At 40.5% G+C, this 21,444-nt stretch overlaps 1 protein-coding gene across 2 annotated transcripts in view; it reads left to right on the top strand.

Annotated features, from left to right (window-relative positions):
* The window catches only part of LOC308107038 (cGMP-inhibited 3',5'-cyclic phosphodiesterase 3A-like), a gene marked incomplete at its 5' end in the record, with an annotated part of 61,456 nt that overhangs the window by 28,571 nt on the left and 11,441 nt on the right, over positions 1-21,444 (top strand). The window contains 6 exons of one of the 2 annotated variants that reach the window (XM_080459136.1): positions 5,422-5,472; positions 16,144-16,386; positions 20,314-20,459; positions 20,542-20,657; positions 20,974-21,217; positions 21,339-21,415. In XM_080459136.1, the coding sequence (XP_080315262.1) occupies positions 5,422-5,472; positions 16,144-16,386; positions 20,314-20,459; positions 20,542-20,657; positions 20,974-21,217; positions 21,339-21,415 (877 nt within the window). Of the gene's footprint in view, positions 1-5,421; positions 5,473-7,352; positions 7,604-16,143; positions 16,387-20,313; positions 20,460-20,541; positions 20,658-20,973; positions 21,218-21,338; positions 21,416-21,444 lie in introns of those variants that run through there. The other variant, XM_080459137.1, reaches the window with a different exon arrangement.

Below are 21,444 nucleotides of genomic sequence, written 5' to 3'. Positions count from 1 at the left end.
TGTTATAAATCCAGCTCAATTTCATTCATTTCAGTTTAATCTTGTGGCCTCTTTTATCCCCAGCATTGAAAACATGCCCTCTTTTGCAAACTAGTCTGAGCTCCATCTCATTTATTCGCCACATATAGCTGTGTGTGGATTTGATTTCAACTCTCTTACGAGGACCAGGAGGCCAACAGACGAGATGAGGAGAGGTGAGATAAGACGAGCCGAGTCAATGATATATCTGTGTCATTACATTCTCATTTTGTGCCTCTCATTGCTTCCACACTAATTATTCTCATTAAACAGGAAGTCATAACCTGACAGAACTATTTCTGTAGCCGTCTACTTGTGCTCTCTGTTTCAAGCTGTGACAGAGTCTCTCTCTCTCTCTTTTTTTTTTTTTTTTTGGCCTCTCCTAAGATCTCGTGAGAGCAGTTGCTGGCCGGTAGGAGGTTTTGATCTGGCTCGCTGGGCCTTTCGGGGCCGGCGTGTCTGAGTCGTGACAGAGAGCGTGTGTGTTCATGTGTGCGTCAATGCACGTGAGTGTCCTCAACTGTACTTGCACGTTTGTGTGGGCGTGCACGTGCACTAAGTAATTCATACACATTAATCTGTGCAGCACTTACGTGGTATTTGCCGCTGTACGTCACAGCACACACACACACACACACACACACACACACACACACACACACACACACACACACACACACACACACACACACACACACACACACACACACACACACACTTGTGTTTCCTTAACACTCCTAAACGGTGTCACTTTGTCGGAGAGTTTCATGAAGTGCTTCAGAACTGAACATCACACTGCACCTAATGACGCCACGCTGTGTGTGTGTCACAGGCTAAAACCGTTTTGGTTTTTTTAAACAATCCAAGTCCACCAAATTTTCTTTGAGGCCGGTGCATGCTTTTATTTTTAGCTACCCAGACAGCTTTGACAATTAGGTCATAACAACTTAAAATCTGCATAATTGTGTTGTTAAAGACTTATCTTGACCTAACAAAGAGATTGTGAAAGGACACGCAGCATTAGAATATTCAGGACTATCTGACATGATCCTAATTTATTCATAATAAACCTGATAAACTGCAGTAAGCAGTGTGTCGCTTGCCAGAGGGATAATCAGAGTGATTAATGCTACTTCACCACCATGCGTACAAAGCTTATCAAATAAATGTTATTTTAAACATAAATGATTCAGGCACAGTTTTCAGTGATGAGGATTCGGCTATATGCTGATTTGGATTCCACTTTCTCAGAATATCAGCCAACACACATAGTCTATTTCAGTATCAATTTGTCAACCAGCTCTTTTATTTATTTATTTTTAATTTTTTACTTTATTAACCCATCTATTCCTATTGTGTCACTGCTGTCAAGATTTAACTTGAATACTTCTCATCAATACAACCCTAATGACATTTATGATATTCAGAATATTCAAAATATTACTGTAAAGCAGATAAATAATGATTTTTGTCACTATGCTGGTCTTTATTGTGGCTTTTGTGACCATCAAATCACACATTAGATCTGCAACCTTTCCGTCCGAAACAGCCGGGTTTTTTTGTCCGTTAAGCGGAGCGCCAAAACACGTTTAACCTTTAAAATGACTCAAGCGCAGCTTAAAGGTTTCATGTGTAGTTTTGATATACGTACAAAAATGTGCATTTATGACGTTTGAAGTACAGTTTAGAATGAGAAACGTTTCGTTGCATTTATGATATCCCGGGTTCGATTCCACGCACGTGGGCTTTTATGTGTATAGGTTGCATGTTTACCCTGTCGATAGGTCTTCTCTGACTTCCTCACACGATAGAAAAAAAAACCATTCAGTTCAGGTTATTTGGTGACTCTAAATTGCTCGTCGGTGTGAAAGTGAGTGTTTGTTGTTGTCTGTCTCTCTGTGTTTGCCTTGTGAGTCTACTGTTGACCTGTCCGCAGTATTTCTGACATTCGACCATCATCGCCTGAGATGAGCCCCCTGTGAGCTTTTACCAGTGAATGGATGTAGAAGATGGTGATGACGACGCAAGGTTATTTGCACCTACTAAATAAAAGTACTTTGCACAAATCAGGAGATGATTGCAAAGACTGAAACTCTGCTACACGAGACTGTTCAAGTCCACAAAAAGAGCTCCCCCTGCAGACTGCTGGGTGTAGATACACGTGTGTACAGCATGAAACGTCCCCGCTTGCTGTTTACTCGTGTGCAGTTTGAATGAGTGAAATTAGTATCCCTCTCATTAAGATTGAATGATGAAGCTGTCAAAGATTATGGGGCTCAGAGGTACATTAGGTCACCGTGATTTCCCAGCCCCTCATAGACTCGACAGGAGGAGTGTGTTTGAGCTGTAATGGAAGCTGTCAAGGGACAGCAGAGCACAGAGGAGGATTTAATGGCCTGGGTGGAAGGAGGAGGCTGGAATGGTTTCGACTGCAAAACGGGGACTCATTTGCGATTCTAAACTTTAATTTCTGCTACGATGCAGAAATGCAAACACATCATCACTTTAATGCAGCTCCCGGTCGATAAATAGCACAACCTCATTTTTAAGAATTTTACATGACAAAAGAATGAAAATATTAAAAAAATAATAATAATTTTCATTCTTACGAGCAAATTTCCCTCCACGGGGAATCTTCAGCATTAAACACTAATCCACCGTATTAGGCAGATTATCTCATCTGCCATTCAAGAGGCAAAGTCATCTTCAGCGGATGACAGTCGCACTGTCAGGTCATCACATTTTATGACATCAGTGCAATGACTTGCCCTGGAAATCCACACACACACGAGCATGCACAATATAGGCCCGTGACCAGTGATTCAGGAATAATAATAATAATAATAATAATAATAATAATAATTATAATAATAATAATAATGATAACCAAGGAGTGTGTACATTAAATCTACACATAATCTGCTCTTTAAACATGCACTTATGAAAAATAAGTTTCAGTAAAGCCACATTTACTCACACATATTCTCATATACTGTCACTGCTGACAAGATCTGACAAGTGGAGTAACTATAAATCCTTACCTCTTCATAATAAACAGAAAATTGTTGAAAGACTACTAGAAATAAGGTTTGTGCCTGTACACAGTTATTAGGGTCTCCTGCAGGACAATCACAGTATCACGGACAAGATTCACATGCATGTTTTACATGTCTTACTTCTTAATAGCATTAAATAAACAGTAATAATGAATTCATTATTAAAAGCTGCAGTCATCTTGCTTGGAATATGTAAATACAGGCTTAGTTGTTATTTACAGTCAAAAGTCAATTACAATTACTGATTAAAGATCTTCAAATTTCTCCTAAAGCATATGTTCAATCAAATAATGAAATTATTATTTAGGAAAGTTATTATTGGTCCCGTATATCACAGATGTGCTGTGGTTTGATCAGCTGTGCAGTGGGTGGGCAGGCTGGTAGTGGGGGAAGTGACGGTGGAGAGGATGAGAGGGAAGCTGAAGGCTATCATGGACAAACCCTCTCATCCCCCATTTATGCCGAGCCGAGGCAGCGCAGGAGCTCATTCAGCCTCAGACTCATCGGACCACGTGCCTCTTGAGTGCTCAGGGGTCTCTCTCCTGTTATCAACCATCTTACTCCACAAAGCCACCGCGTCCAGTACCTCCAGCCACTGAGACACAAACCTTTGTCTTTATCTTGCTGATTACTTAATTATCATTTATTCAATAGAAACCTCTGAGCATCATTTTCCATGTATAAGTTGCCCATTTGATGAAATCACACGCAGAAGACCTCTTTCTTTTGATTATTATTGTCAATGTATGTATAAAATGCAGGACAAACAGGCAGAGAAACAGCTTGTGGTCCATCAGGCTTCTGAACTCAAAACAGTAATGTACAGTGTCACTTTTAATGGTTTTAATTATATGAATTGCAAGCTCCTCCCCATATTTATTCTATTCTATTGGTTTTTATTTGATTTTATTACCCTTCTCACTGTATTGTATATATCCTGCCTCTTAATGCATATTTTTTAGAATTTGTTTACCTGTACATTAGATTTTATTATATATTATTTTTAATTTAGTTGCACCATCCAGTGGCAGCTATTTATATTTCAGTCATGCCCCCATGTATGATGGTAATAAAGACATTCTATTCTATTCTATTCTATTCTATTCTATTCTATTCTATTCTATTCTGTTCTGTTTGTTTAAAACACACAGTCACAGACACCAGTTAACCTCAAACGTAACACACAACCTTCACACAAAAAAAAACCTTCAACGCGAATGATGGATTTAAGAGTATAGTGAATATTTTATGGTCGCTCATCCTACTAAAAGAGTAAACCCCCAAAGGAGAAATGGGAAGTAATGGGTATCTTAGCTGAAAAACTTTTCCACTTCACTGTTACTACACATGTTGGATATCACCAGTTTTGGCCGACAAGCCATATATTTGACAGCCCTCAGCAGTTGAAGACAAGAAAACTTGCTTTGCTCCTTTAATTTGTTAGTCCTGTAATGATTAAAACAAACATTGGATTACATAGTTTTCAAAATAGCACAGAATTGAATTTCTCCATAACTACAATGTTTCCAGATCACACCAAACGAAAGCTGTCAGGCGTGGTTACTAATGTGGTGTCCGTCTGTACGGTAAAAAAGAAAAAAAGAAAGAATAAAAATGTTTGCTTCCACATTGCATATATTCAGTCTGAGGGAAGTTCAAAGTTCTGAGGTCTCCTTCAGCACCACAACAGCTTTCAGCAGCATGAAATATAGGTCAGAGGAGTATATCTTCAGTAGTCACATCACATGGCATGATTTCTCTGGTGTCTTCAGGTGAATGGATTTAGGTACATTTCAGATATTGGGGAGGTTTTTTGAGTTCCGTTGCAGTTTTTCCGATGCTGTACTGTTCCAAACTGTCTATAATGTTATGTTTCTGTTTCACTGCAAAAATCAAGCTGGATTTTTGTGCCGGTTTTGAAAAGTTCTCTTCAAAGTGCCCAAAAACATAATCCTGTCACATTTAGGAAAGAATTACTGAGAACCTGCCGTGTGTGTGAGTCAAGTGTGAAATTGAATTTTACACTTTTCTCCTCTTAAAGAAGAATAAAAGCTACAGCAGAAAGGGCAGACAGAGAGTGGTGGTGGTGGGTGAGGGGGTAAGGGGGTGAGGAGAGTTGTATGTAGATCAACCCTCCAGCATTAAGGGTGATGTGTCCTTTTCTTTTTCTTCATCAACGGTGCCTGCGCTTGTTTTATTTTTAGATGGGTTGATGGAGAGAAGGATGGTGGGTAGAGGAGGATGCAGGATGGGGGGGGGGTTCTGCGTTCAGGCACGTTTGTATAGTGTCATCATGGAGAGGACAAATCTCTGACAGTCGCTCCACTTTTTGTGCTTCTACCTCCAGATGATGTGTCAAGCAGAATGGGACTACAAGAGAGCGCTGAGCAAATCCCAGGTTAGTGTGTGTGTGTGTGTGTGTGTGTGTGTGTGTGTGTGTGTGTGTGTGTGTGTGTGTGTGTGTGTGTGTGTGTGTGTGTGTGTGTGTGTGTGTGTGTGTGTGTGTGTGTACTTAATTCACTACCTGACAATAAAAAGTTTCACACATTTGTTCATGAAATTATTAACTAAGATCCCAATTTCTATAAAATATTCAGATATTTTGAGCAACTGCAGATCGAATTTTCATGACTTGTACACTGCAGTTATAATGAATTCAAGAAAAACAAAAAAGGCTTTAAATGCTTCTGTTTATATAATTGTTACAGTTTAATTTAAATCATGGTAAAATTAACATTATCCTTTTATTCTATTTTATGTTGTATTTTAAATGGCCAAGTCTTCGACTTCTTACACTGGTCACACAAGTCCCTACAGTATTTTTCCATATGAAATAGGTCTCCATTGTTCTGAAGAAAGAGCACCCCTCTGTTTGTATTATTTGCTCAAAATATACCTGTATATAATGAGCTACTATCTTTTATAATGTAACTTAACATTTGATCTTGGTAAAATAATCACTCATTTATAATGTTTTTAATACAATAATAAGTACAGGATATTTTCCATATTTTGTTCCCAGCTTTAAGGGTACTCTGAATACAAATATCATTGTATCAATAACATTAAAATATGATAAAGTAATAGGTTATGATGTCAAAGCTTGTGAACTTTGCAATTCCAATATCCAATCAATCATATGTGGTACTAAATCTGAAACATATCCGACGTCTTTCAATGCGACGACCGGCTGAACGATCCAGTTGCAAATATGCGACTTCCACGTCATTGATGACCTCCTTCTGCTTTCCCTCATTATTTTGTCTAGATTCTGTCGGCTCCTTTTTCAGAACCACCTGAAAATGGAGCTACACGCGCTGACCTGTGTTGCCAGATTGGGCAGGTATCCCCCACTTGGGGAGCCAAATTCTCTTACCTTTTAACTTTGTTTATATGGAGCAGTTGTGTGCTCGTCACGTGTCCTTTATTACACATAGAATCGTTTTTTTGGTTGTAGCTTGACCTCTATAGAGGTTGAGGTTGAGGTTGAGGTTGAGGTTGAGGTTGAGGTTTGGGCGGGTTTTTATTGAGGTGTGCGAGTTTTACGTTGTTTGGGTTGGAAGCAGTGAGTTAGATTTGCCAACCATGGCGCTGACTGGTGTAGACATCCATATTTACGTCCGTAAACAGGAAGTAATGACGAGCATGATGTCACGCCTTCTTCTGCACATGCGGTCGTTCTGGGGTTGGATAATGTCCACACTGCACTTTGACGGAGGTCACAGTTAAAGTGAAGTGTGAACGGGTCTCAGCAAGAAATTGCAATTGAGCGTCACGACCTGCAGTGTGAATGGAGCTTAAAGGACTATGGAGACTGAACACTGAGGTGACTCACCACTGCCACCCACTGCATTGTAGTCGGATTACTTACATCCAGTTTTTCCTTTAAACAACAAACTCAGCCTCTTAACTTTGACTTTTAACAGATCAATATGTTCCTCAGTTTCCTGAGAAAGTGCTTGTCCGGTAAAAGACATTAGTCACTACCTGGTTGTCATGCATCACCTGCTATCACAGGAAACACTTGACAAGTAGTGGGCGTAGTATGACTGTAGCCAACTGAGCCCCCAACAACTATTTTATGGTCCATTGATGATTCCTTTTGATCTTTGTCCCTATGTCTCCCAGCAACCAGGTATTTTCAATACATTCAACTGATTTGTACCGCTGGTCTCCTCATCCCTGAAACCTCCTCTGAACATTTGCAATTGGCAGATAAAGAAGGCAGGGGCGGGAGAGGGGACGCGGTGAGTGGGGGGGGTTGTGAGGCAGCAGAGCAGAGGAGAGGGCGAGGAAGTGTTTGTGGGCTACATTGCTGAAATGTCAGTTGCCTTGGCTTGAGACTGTTGTGTCTTACTTGCTGTGACATTTGGGGTTCAAGGAAGGGAAAGGAAAGAAAGAGAACGGAGCTGCTTGAGTTTGTGCTAATTCAGACAACTGTCGGGATTGAGCGGCTGCAAACGATGCAGAGGAGGCACTCGGCCAGTAACATGGGACGGCACCAGGACCATTCACATCCTTCAAAACAGGTTCAGTTCAAATCAGCCTCCGGTGTGCTGTTTGTACCTGTGCCCGCTCTGTGCGCGCGCGTGTCTGTGTGTGTGTGTGTGTGTGTGTGTGTGTGTGTGTGTGTGTGTGTGTGTGTGTGTGTGTGTGTGTGTGTGTGTGTGTGTGTGTGTGTGTGTGTGTGTGTGTGTGTGTGTGTGTGTGAGAGATTGTCTGTGCATGCTCATGTGGGCAAGCCATTTAATCAGTAATGATGAGGTGGTTTAAATAGGACAACTTGAAGCAACGTCTAAATTAAGCTTCTTGTTACAGCCTAGTTTTTAGGTCAATTACGTGGTGAGAGACTGCTGCTCGTGAGCAGGAGGGTGAAACCACCGCGGAAATTGTCACTATTATTGTAGAGTAAATGTCTTGTGAGGGTGTGGGTGTTATCTTTGCGTTGTCTCACTTCAACACAATGGTTTGCATAGTTGTTGTTTTTTTAATCTTTCCCTTAATAATTAATAGCAACTGGTAGCATCAGTTTTGTCAACCATATATTTAAGATAAGGTGAAATTTGTTTGAAAATAAGAAACACACTCTGCTGGCCTGCCACTCGTCCAAAATACATGGTTTCTTTTGTTGTTTTAAACCGATCATTCTGCTCAGGAACATTTGCAGCCCCAGCACTGAAATCCCACAAAAAAAACAAAAATAAAATGAACATGAACTTGGCCCCCTATGTTGTCTCCCACTGCTTCAGAAAGACTTCTTAAACCTGAAAGAGGTGCATATTTCACAATTATCTGTGCTATTGATGCAATGGCACCAAAACACGGGGGGCACCTCCCCTCCGTAGTGTCGTATTTACAGTTGTAGATTCCACCGTGGAGGAGCTCAGCTGGTCTGCAAGAGTGAGCTGTTCTCTTTTTCACTTGACTGACCATGGCCTGCCTGTGGACTCAGCTTCTCTCTTTCTGGGTCTATCTCTCTATCACTCTTTTTTCTCTTTATCCATCTCTCTCTCTCTCTCTCTCTCTTTCTCTCTCTCTCTCTCTCCCTCTCGCTCCCTCTCTCTCTCTCCTCTCACCATCTGCCTGATATTTCCTAACTGTCTCTCAGGAGAGGGACTGGAGGGGGTGGGGTGGGGGTTATAGAGGGAAATCTGAGACAGTGGGAAATAGCAGATCTGGGAAACTGGAGGAAAACATAATTGTGACAAGGAGCAAAAGAGTAAAAACAAAAATGGGTGGTAGTGCTTTTTGCCTGTCTTTACAGAGCAAGTGGAGGGTGGGGGGAAAACAAAAAATCGTTTCAGATACGCATCATCCACACGCGTGCCTAATGTCTCGAAACCTTGATAACAAACCACACGCACACACACACACTAACGCGTGTGTTTTGCTTGTGGTTTTGCCTTCGTGTGTGAACTTTATGCTCATAACCAGAGCTGTCAAATTCAGTTCAGTTCAGTTCAGGAGACACACGTCCTAATTTGATCTGCCAATCCAGTCAAGTGATCACATAATGGCTTATAACTACAGACAGGGTCTAACCTTAGTTTAAGTACAAAGATTACATCCTTTTAATAAAGATCTTTTATAAAAAACATCTTATGGAAAGGAAAGTGCACTGTAAAATCCTACCTGCCAGTGTTTCTCTTCAGAAAAAGTCTCGGTGAAATCATGAATGCTAAAGGCTGCAGAAATTCTGACTTCTAACGCAACCTTCAATGCCAATGCTGATTCGAAAGCTGTATCTAGTAGCACTTCACAGTATATTGAAAATGTATCATCAACACTATAGCCACATGTGCAATTGTAGATCGAGCAAATTGGGTTTCCAGCAGGAGGTGTCAGAAAAGTTGCTGCGAGGGTTTGTGGCGACGAAGCGTTCAGAGCGGCGTTGCCAATGTTGACTCTTCCGATCATTGTTAGGGAATAATAGCCACCGTGAGCTGGGTTTACACTGTCGCCAGACAGTTTTACCTTACTGATGATGAGTTGTTGCAATAGGAATCCTATTGAATCCTACTGCTCTGTGATAAGTTACAGATCCATGCTCGGTGCATTAATACTCTGCAAATTCAAAGAGGCTTAATTGATGCAGGAAAGAAACGTGTGATTAATTCAAGAAATTTAAACATTTTCGTTGATTGACCTTAAATAAGTCAAATGTAAATAAACACAATGTCAAAGTTTATTTTGTTGTTTTAAGGAAGAAGAAAACTCAAACCACAAAGATAATGTCTTAGAACAGCAGAAGGCAGCAACGCTTGTAGGAGAGACAGACAATGTCTATCTATGTGAAACAGTGTGACCCACATTGGGCAAATTAGAAACAGCAGTTGAATTTTTTTTTTTTCTTTCTACCAAATAATGATTTTTTTTTTTCTCCTTACTTTACAAGGCTATCCCTCAGGAACCCTCTTGCGGACTGGGCAGCATGTTTTAGAGCCCCGGTATTGACAAAGCGATGTGCAACTATGTACGTATAACAGACATGTCAGAGAAATTGCATTCCCCCTTTGACGGAATAACATTTCAGACTAAACCACCAGGTGGTCTACTTTGTGGTTTTTCTCTCATCTCTCATGCCATAAAGCATTTTTTTTAATTGTTTGTTAGCTTTTTCTTTTGCTCGTGCTGAATCCTTCTCTACTGTAAATAGACGATGATGATGATGATGATGATGATGATGATGATGATGATGATGATGATGATGATGATGATGATGACGCTGATGATGATGATGTGCCTTGTGATGGAAATCATCATTTCTATTCTTAGCAACATGATGTACCCTGATCCTATTTTTTTTTTTTTTTTTTTTTTTTTTATCTGTGTATATCATCAGAGGCCGGTGTGTAATGTTGTCTCCTGCAACAGCGCGCTGCATTTGTTGAGGGATTACGGCCTATCTTTCTGCGTCCAGCGTGTACTACATTACCTTGAGAGCCTGACAGACTGATCCCAGGGGGAAGTTCTGCTGCATGCTCGTCTCTGTGTGTGCATGTATGTGCGTGCCTGTCGATGTGTGTATGTGGACATCTGTGTGTGTGTGTGTGTGTGTGTGTGTGTGTGTGTGTGTGTGTGTGTGTGTGTGTGTGTGTGTGTGTGTGTGTGTGTGTGTGTGTGTGTGTGTGTGTGTCCGCTGTTGATTTACTCATTGACCATTGCTCGTCCTGCCGTATCCCGTGGGCCTTTATGCTGGGAGGAATCAATAACCTTCTCCCTTGCCGTGCCTCTCCGCCGCGTCTCCACTCCATCAGCTCAAATGCATGTTGCATTAGAGCATTTGTAAAATGTGCACGTTAGGTTTCAATATACAGCCAACTACAGCAAAGTCGGTGAATCTCGGAGGAACTCAAAATAGTACAAAAAAAAAAACCCCAATAACTTCTTGTGTGCATGTTTACACATACACAAATTGTTTAGTTTTTTTTTTGTTTTTTTTTTACTATCTCACTTCCTTTCCCACATTAGCCTGACATAGTCCATTACTGCCAGGTAATAGTTGAATGTCACAATAGCAGGATGTCATAAAGCTCTGGAGTGGTCTAATGGGTTTTGTTCAGGTTGATTTGACACGTGCACGCTCGCACACGCGCGCACAGACGCAGGCTCTTCCAGGAAACGCTCTTCCTGCGAACTTGATGCATTTACTCATCACATCACAGCTTCGAGCTGTGGCGGCTTTGAGGAGCTGATAGTCTGTTTAAAGAGGCAACCTATTAGAATCACCTGTCACGTTGTTTGGATACAGAGGGGGTGGTTAACTTATATAGCCCCCTGTTTTCTCTGCAGACTCAAACAAATACATCTACGGGGGCAGGAGAAAGGTGGGTTTCATGACACCCTCATAAATGCAATAGAATAGCTTGCACATAAAGATAAAGAACGCTCGTGACTGCAATTACAAGCAAAGTGAGAAAGCCTGGCACACAAACAGGGAAAGTAGGAGAAGCAGAGGTTGCTGCCAGCCGCCAAGTGTAGTAGCCTCGAGGGTCTGGCAGATGGGCGAGCGAAGGCTTATGGATGGAGTGACCGTGTGCGCTTATTCGCGTCATGTGCTGGCACAGACAGCAGAGGGGGAGATTTATGCTTTGGTTCGCACAGTCGTATAATCAGCTCTTGTCTAAGCTGTTATTGTCCACTTTGCGTGCCATTTCTTATGGGTGATGAGGATCATTTACATTTCATCCAAGATGTTTGGGCTGTGCGCTATCAGTTGGATATTTCAGAGGACTCGTGGAGGTATGATCGGCAGAAAACAAGAACATTTGCACACACAACAACCTCGCATTATAATTGTTACATATCTTGTCACTGTCATGTTTATTCAACAACCAAATCTGAGGGACTACTTTTAATCACAGTACATTCACAGTATTATCAGAGCCACAACTTGCAGTCAAATGTTGGAAACTCCAAAAGATTTTACCTTTGATTAGCTGCCTGGTCTGTTTTCCTGCTGCAATAATGTGCTCCGCAAAGAAACCATTGTTCCTCGACTTGTTTGCTCATAAATTCACAACATTATGACAACAAATCTTCAACACAGTGAAGATAGTCAATACAAACATGTACATATTTCTAACTAATCTAAGATCTAGGTCACTGTACTTTAAGTACTCATGTAGGGGAGGAACTCGGCCCCGGGCCTGATGGAATAGAAGCATCCATACTAACATTATTATGGTTCTATCAATGCACTGTATCTGGGTGTGCCAACACAACAAGTACACAGGTCTGGGCTGCCTGGGCTCATTCATGTTTTGCCAGCCATTGTCATGATTAGTAGTAAGTTGAGTTAAGGGGGAGTACTTTTCATTTTGGGCCCTAATTTATTAAGATAATGTGTTGATCATGTATTAATAGCACCAGATTGTGTGCCGCGACAGTGCATAGTTTGCATGCATTGTTGCAGGTGATCGACTAAGAATAACACCAGGAGTGGCATCATGTGCACACAGGTGGGTTCTGTGTGCATTAATGCACACGTTATTTCATGTAAGATGTTATCAAACATATAGTGTGGGTGTTACAAGTAACTATTTGGGGAGGGGGAATAATTTTCACAGTCACAGTGACAAAGTCAAAGCTTTGTAATGGAAAAAAGCAAATGAAGAGATCCAGAAAAAAAAATCCAAGACACAAGGAGTGTAACAGAGTATGTCTTACAATGAGATCTTTGCAAATAAACATGGCGGGGGAACGAAGAGGAATTCCACCACAATACTGGCAATTCTCTCTGCTAAATAATCCTTCAAGATTGTTGCAGTCATGAAACAGTTTCAAACAGCATAAATCACAAATTCATCTATTACACATATGGTATGCTTCTCCTGGTATTTGACTTCATGTCTGTGCAATTTTAAGCAAGCCTACCAAATTGTGCAAACAGGTAAAATCGGACACAGTCCTGAAACCGTCTGTGGGCAGTGAGGGGACGGAGGGTGACTTGAATCCAGACAATCTACACCTTCAGTAGAACAGGTCTGTTTTTGTGACCAGTGTTAGGGGGGTCTGGTCGTCTGAGTTGACCTGCCTTGACTTGCACCTCGAGCACACATTTACAGTATATCCAGAAATTTTCCCTGCGTGGAAATATTTTGATTCTGATTAGATTGTCACCACTCAAATTAGTGGTTACTTTATTGTATCACATCTGGATATCAGATGGGAAAACTGTCCAGGAGAAGCTTCAGATAAACGTGCAGAAGACCTTGCACGCTGGTTGCAAATGACTTTCTTGAACACACAGCAAGAGAATATTTCAATTTCTTTCTGATTCTTTCTTCAATGGGAGAGTTGAATTTTAATTGAAAACTCGCAGATGGTTGGGGAGTGGGGAAAATGTCAAACTGGGAAAGCAGTAACTTTGTGAATGCTCAGAAGCACTCAACGTGACACTGCCTTTGGTAAAAGTGAAAAAATATATTATCTCCATGCACACATGATATTTTCCATAATATTTTTTGCGAGTTCAAAGGTTCATTACAACAGTTATTATTATTGTTACATAGTGTATGTCATCAGTAAATTTGTATAAATACATTTTACTTTTCAAGCTTAAATCCCCCCCTCTCAGTTGATGCTAGTTTGTCTCTTTTTTTTTTATTCTGACCTCTGACCTCTTGCTGAAGGCGGCCATGTTGTGTATTTATTGATACATATATAAACACTGGAAATTTGGAAATGGGGAAATTGGACCTCCCCAAATTGTAAGTATCCCAGTTTCCAGCTTCATGGATACACCAAAAGTTATTTTATCGCTGTTTGTGTTATAATATCAACTATATTTTTTGGCCCTTAAATGAATAAATAGAGGATATATTGCTTCTCTATTGTTACAAAGACTGATTTCATTTTAGAGTTGGTACAAGCATTAATTGTTCTCACTGCGTTTTGTCTAGCTGATGTTATGAATCAAAACAATTGCGTTTTATTTCTATAACACTAGAAACAACATAGTTATCTCAAAGCAGATAAAAACTCAACTACACATTAAAACAGGCACAGTTCAAGAACTAAAACCTGTCAAACAACCGCCAGAAAAAAAGAAGAGTGTAAACAGACAAGCCTGTTTGATCTGTCACGAGATGAGACTATTTATTTTATAACAGGGATCATCTCAGGTTCAGTGAAGAGGCACAGCTCAGCTGACTCTCAACACATTCAGTCACCTCCAGCTCTCCACAGCAGACTGTTTCTTCAGCCTCAACCTCTCCTTTTGTTTCCACATAAAATCACTGCAGCTTTGTTAAGGGAATACTTTAAAACCTTGGAAAACCTCTATCAGTACGACTGTAATCAGAATTTGCTTTGTATTCGGTTAGTTGGCTTTGCGGAGCTCAAAGGAGTGGCGTTTTGTTTGTAGGACATCAGCATTGTCATAATACTCAACTCTTCACTAAAATGTATCCATTTATATCACAATAATATTTTTCTATGGATGAATAACTTTCGCAAAATAGAGACACTAAACTCAATACATTATTTTTTCATTAATGGATCGACTTGTCAATACTGATATATTTAGTATTTTACAGTATTTTGTCATGCATCGATAGCCGGGTCTGCCTGCCACTCTTGTCTCACTGGGATAAATCTCTGTGTTGTGTTATGTGAAGGGATGGGATGGAGACAATTGGTCTCTTGCCACTGGAGCAGGATTTATTTGAAGCCAGCTGTGCGAAAGGAAATGAAATAAGTACAGCAACTTCTGCTTTTTAACACACACACCTTTCTCCTCAGGAGTCTGAGTTAATGCATGCTTTCATATGATTCATTCAGCAATACATTTGACCAGTGTTTTAGCCACCAAAATAAAGCCAATTTCAAAACAAAATGAATATATACATGAAAAATAAAGAAATAAACATGGAAACCATATGACAAGGTGATTATAAAGCTATTGTTTGAACACACCTGTGGCACGGACAGCATTTAATTTCAAGACTACAAAGGTCTTTCTATTCTGTTTGAATTCTGTTGTTTTCTGTGTTTTTTTTCTTTTTGAACATAAAAAAGAAACACTTGAAAATGTCTCGCTCTTTTACAAAGATTTCAGATTTTTCTTCATTATGGTAAAGATAAATACTGGGTGGCTCCATGGTCCATTGGATAGCACCACTCCACAACAGCTTAAAGGTCTGGGCTGAATTATCAGCTTGGGTCTTTCTATGTGGAGTTTGCATGTTTTCCATGCTCATCTCAGCTTTTTGTTTTTTACCTCAATTCAAAGTCATGGTTGTAAGGTAAAATGACTGCAATGCTGCTTTCCTCAGAAATATGAACTTCATTCATTATTTTCTTGAAAAAACAGGAATTGTGTCCAGTTTATTTTACAATGTTGAGTCAGAAAACAGTACGGTAGTGTCATTTCAAACAAACAAGAAACACCTGAAAAGAGCTCTATATACTGTATGACTTATTGATTTGATGAAAAACCCTATATGTGCTATAAAACACCCAACCTTTCTTGCCAACATGGAATATGACTTCTCGCTCTGATAAAACCAGACTGAGGTCCTTGAAACTGCATTGAATTTACCATCAGGACATCGACATAAAGGTTGCATGTCTTTTATTTCTCAGTTATGTCAGTAGAAAGCAGCGTATTTTGTCCAAATGGGTGAGTGTGCGTCTTGGTGATCATTGCTTTTACCTTGTGATGTACTGGGAAACTGTCCAGGATGAAAACCTTTCACTCAGCGTCAACTGAGATCAGCTTTAACCTTGCTTTGGGAAAAAAGGATATTGATGGACGATTGGTCAAAGTATTATGAATATACTGAAGTAACATCCATGAACTAATGTAATCTGGTGATGTAGTTTCAGTGACTTTGAAATGATTAATATGCATCGTTAGGGTTTTTGCTGTGCCTTCTGGGACTGTAAAGTATTTGAGTGTGAACACAGATGTAAACACACGGAGCTCTAACACAGTGGATTTGGTCACATACACAATTAGACACTTTCTCTCCCAGATATCGAGATAAGAAGTTTAGCGTCGTTCTGATCAACCTACTTTGTTGTCTCACTCATATTCTCCCTTTCCTCTCACCCTGTGTTGTAGTCGTCGGGTACCAGTGTGGTGGTGGACATTGCGGTGATGGGCGAGGCTCACGGTTTGATCTCAGACCTGCTGGCGGACCCATCACTGCCCCCGAACACCTGCAGCTCTCTGAAGGCCGTCAGCAACCTCCTCAGCACCCAGATCAGCCTCCAGCCGTTACATCGACCACGCGCCTCCACGGACGCACACGCCTGCTCCGACTCTGAGGAGCCGGAGAAAGCAGAGAGATTGGCCATTCCAAAGGTTAATGTCTGCTTTTGTCATGTTTATGTCCCTTCTTTTGAAATAATAATCACGGGACATCGGGATATCAGCAGGAAGATTACTCAGTTTGTAAACTGAAGGCTTTAAAAGGAGTATAAGATAGTTTCTCAGCTGTTTTACCAACGTAGAGAGGAGATTCACAGGATAGCATCATAAAGGCCCTAACCTGAACAACCTGAACATCAACCACACTACAAGAAAAAAGACACTGTACGTAGAAGTCCCAACTACAGAATAACATTCCTCTGTACAGACACAGATTTACCTCGTTAGGGAGAGAATGCACAGATATTACTTGTGATGTCACAGACTATGTGAAGATAAGATTCTGAACAAGTCAAGGGGGAAAAAAAACAGTTTTTGACAGAACTGGGTGAAATGATTAATATGCATCGTTAGGGTTGCATAGATCAATAGCTTTACGGTACTCATGGAACTAAAGAAATTCGAGCTGAGCTCAGGCGAGACGCTTTTAAATATTTTCAGTATGGAAACAAATCTGTGCTCACAGTGCAGTTCTGAAACCTTGTCACCTGTCGTCTTGGCTTTAAACATAGCCTTTGCATTATAATTGTGAATATAAGTCAAACAATTTCTAATTTAAATGAAACAATATTCTGGTAAGAAGCTTAACATTTAGTTTTCACTCCAAGTCAGACCAAATAATAATGATAATAATGATAATGCCTGGGTTTTATATAGCGCTTTTCAGGAGACTCAAAGACGCTTTACATTGCTTTATTCATTCACTCCATACTCGGTGATGGTAAACTACGTACAGTATGTAGCCAGAGCTGCCCTGGGGCAGACTGATGGCAGCGAGGCTGCCAGACTGCACCATCAGCCCCTCCAACCACCACCAACCACCCACTCTCACACTGCGTTCATCCAGGCAGTTTGGGGTTCAGTGTCTAATAGAAGTTTATTATTATTATGATTATCTTACATCTTAAAATACATGCATCCTCTGATTTTGAACAGTCTGCTAGTAAAGCATCATTACTATAGCTTCAAAAAAGCACTTGAGTTTTCTATTTTCAACTTCCTTTCCTCCGTTTGATGGTTTTTACCAGCCAGGATATCTTTTCATCAGTTTTTAGGCTTTTATTTCCTAATCCCTCAGTCATGCACTTCGATGCCTACTTTTGTCTGATTTTATATTTAATTTTATTATTATGTTTTCATTTCCTTTTCTTCACTTGTAGCACATTGAGATTTTTATCCAAAATGCAAAGTGCTTTACAATTTTTTTTAAATCATATTATTATTGTAACATAAGAATATCATAATTTGTATCTATTGTTTTATTATTTTAAAACATTCTTATTCAGGCAGGCCTTTGACCTGTAGCCGCTCAATTTAAATTTTTTTGTATAACCATGTATTTTTTTTTCTTGCGTCTATACCTTTAATGATTTTTATCGCTGTTTTATTTATTGAAGTATTTATTTATTTATTTTCTGTTTTTAGTGCCGATAAGCACCTTGTGACTAACGTCTGTGAAAGGTGCTATATAAATAAAGTTCGAGTGTATTTATTTATTAATATTTTATATTAGTGGCAGTAGTAGTAGTAATAGTAGTAGTATTATGAACATACTATACACATTGTGTTTTGTAGCCTCTGCAGTGCTGACAGAACAGGAAGTGCATCAGGCCAAAATGAAGGTGTTGCCTCAAGCTTGCATTTTGTACACTAAATTAAATAATAATATTATTATTATTATTATTGTACCCCCAAACCCGTTACTGTATGATCATTTAAAGAGAAAATCACAAAGCAGAGAATTAAATCTTTGTGCCTAAACGCTTCTCATTCCAGACTACGAGAGTGCCATTGTCCAATCACAAACACGATTCACCAGCATGTCACACAATTAAAACATGAGTTTTCCTGTACAGTCAAAAACCCAACCTGATATAGAGCAGCCAGATTTTAAAAGTTATCTCGGAACAAAGACCATGATGATTTGATGATATAAACATAATTCAGCAGAATTGGGTCAAAGGTCAAACTCTAAGGTCGCTTTACTGTCCTATCAGGTCATTTGTCTTGCACCCATTAAAAACAACAACAGAAATTAAACAATATAATATATGAATATGAAAACCAGAGGTGTATGCCCACATCGATGCAATAGTTTCTGCATACATCCCCCCCGTTTCCTCCCTCACACCGGTATAGCGTGGGCCTCTAATGTGGCTTACTGTGACGCAAAAGCTTCTCGGGGCCTTTTTAATGTTTTACAAGGCCGGTGTTTCAAAATGCATGCAGGGCACTTAAGGCGGCAAGGAAACTAAATAAAGCGTGTGATGCGACGCTGGATAGCCTACCAGGAATGTTACTAGTACCTTTAACACTGCCTGAGTGGACTCAAATGCTCCACCCATGTACTAGAACTCAATGAGACGCCGCCGCATTTTAGCTGATTGGGGATTTGTGAGTCTGCATGTGGTTGTGGAAGCAGAGTTTTGTTATAACACTCTGAACTAAGGACAGAAATATTACTTACTTCTGTCATTTTGATGTACAGTTGTTAAGTATTACTCAGGTTTCTGCCTTTGTTTTTGTTTTGTTTTTTATTTCTGTGGGTGTGTAAAGCTGGACAATGTGTGACATTTTGCTATAGTTTAAATTAACAGTTTATCAATTATCTTTTGTTTTTCCTCTTGATTTAGCTTATGATGTCATTTTTTCCCCTCCAGCAGATCTATGTTCCTTTTAGGGAAATACACAAACATGAAAACAATACAAAGTCTACCCCTCTTTAAATCTAGAGCGTTACACCCCCTTCATAACTTCCTGCCCCACCACACTGTTCCATTTTATTTAGCTTGATCATCAAATGTATTATTTTCCTTCTCTTTCTCGATGTTCACTAACTTCAAAAGCGAGTCTGACCACAAGACAATAACCTATAAACCCTCAGAAACTATGTTGAGATATCTGATGATCTGAGGATCTGAAGAAAGAAAAACTTACTTAGGGAGATATGATAAATGCAAGACTTTTTTTTTGATGAGGTCAATCTTAACAAAAAAGCAACATTTACTAAAAGCAATATTTTTCCCCATTCCTCTTACCATAATAACTCCCAGTATGCTGATTTTCAGACATTACTCAGAATAATGTCATGTGGTAAGTGTCTGCCATAGCTGTTAGTGCAATATTATGGTAACGTATTGCTTTACCAATCACAACGATCAGGAAGTTTAAACAAACATGGTTGGACTTGCACATATTTTCATCTATGCAAGATGTAAATAAGAAATAAAGATGATGGTTTATGTTATTTGCTTTTTTTAGAATTCTTTGGTGTTATATTTCTTTTTTTTTCAGCTGGATCACAAGATTGGTTTTCCTGGCTTAATTGAAACAAATTTAAACTCTTAAAAAGTTTAAGTGCGAGTGCAATAAACATAAACAAGAAGCCAGAGTTGTGACAGCCATGCCTAAGAATTCATTCTACACACTTTATGCTTACCAAAGTGTACATTCAAGGAAGCATTTTGTATTCCATAAACATTGATTTTGATGGTATCTATCTCCAAATTATGTAGCACTTTGATAGTGTTACAGAGCAGTGGGACACAAGAAGGACAATTTAAAGCAAAAACGTTTAAGCCTGAATCCTAACCAGTCAATCAGCTCAACATCAGCCTATGAGAGCATACCACTTCAGGACAGGTTGTACTTTTCACACCAGCATCTGTTTCCTTTGTTCCTCTGCCTTATGAGAGCTTTTCTTCTGCTCCCACGTGCTTCAATTAAAACAAGTTCGCCAGAAATGACATGAAAACCAAAGTTCCAGTCTCCTTTTGAAGACGCCACGGGTTTATTCCCCTCGACGTGTCTCATGTTACTACTATGAGTTGAAGTCATGGTGAGCGTGTATGTGTCTTGCAGCGTCTCAGACGGAGTCTGCCTCCAGGATTGTTGAGGAGGATTTCATCAACTTGGACCACGACCACCTCAGCTACAGGGCTGCCGACCATAGAGCCAGGTCCTGTACGCAGAGACCGCTCAGCCAGCATCAAACACACTACCGACGGGTAAACTCACTATCTCGTCTGTACGGCTGGTTGTCCGACCGTTTTTGTCATCCGTTTGACCGTTTCTCTCACGTCGATCCAGTGACTCGTGGAACAACTCCGTGATGATGACCATCTCGAAGAGCCGCTCCATGTCCGCCTCCTACGCTGCCTCCATCACTTCCAACCACCTCTACAGCAAACCACTGGGAAGACCAGGTGTGTGTTCACAGATCTGAGTCAAAATTGTTAGGAGATGAATTCACTACATTGCCCTGAGTAAGGAAGCCCTCGTTTACATTATGTCTCGGCTGGTAGAGAGGTCGTCTCTCAATGGGAAGGTTACTGCTCACAACGGGTGGACTTGCGTGGCAGCCGCCTCCAATGGTGTGGGAACGGGATTTAATGTGAAGAGGAATGTGATAAACAGTGCAAAGCCCATTGGGGACTGCCTGCTCACGTGGTGGAAAAGCGCTATATAAGTGACATCCATGTGCCAGTCTAAAGTTTCAAATTTGGGAACCATTTCTTTCAGCTTTCCCTCCCGCCAACATATCACCTCTGAGCTCCCCGTGCCCATCTCCTACTGTCCAGGGCACCCCGGCCTCCAGCCCAACGATAAAGACGTGTTCAATACAGCTTCCAGAGCCGGCTGGGCCCCTGGCAGAGCAGGTACCTGCCTCTGTGGCCACCAAGAGCCATCACAGAGCCTTAACTCACAGTCAAAGCGCCCCAAGCTCCACCACCACCCACTGGCATCCTCCATCACTCTGTGTCAGGTAACACCATCGGGCCTTTACCATCTTGTCAAAAGAGAAATCAAGAAGATTTGTAATGGTCCATGTAGATCCTGGTGCGGTCGTTTGAAGACACACATCTCTCCGGTTTTCTTTGTCTTAGCTGTGGCAGGCCGTTCCACAATCGACTGAGCCACGGGGTAGAATCGGCGGACAAGGGAGACAGAATACCCCATCGAGGTGAATAACAGCGCAGAGCATGCCAGCAT

Source organism: Lipophrys pholis, assembly GCF_963383615.2.
Source record: "Lipophrys pholis genome assembly, chromosome: 3".
NCBI classification, from domain to species: Eukaryota; Metazoa; Chordata; class Actinopteri; order Blenniiformes; family Blenniidae; genus Lipophrys; species Lipophrys pholis.
This window is presented reverse-complemented; position numbering and strand designations above follow the sequence as displayed.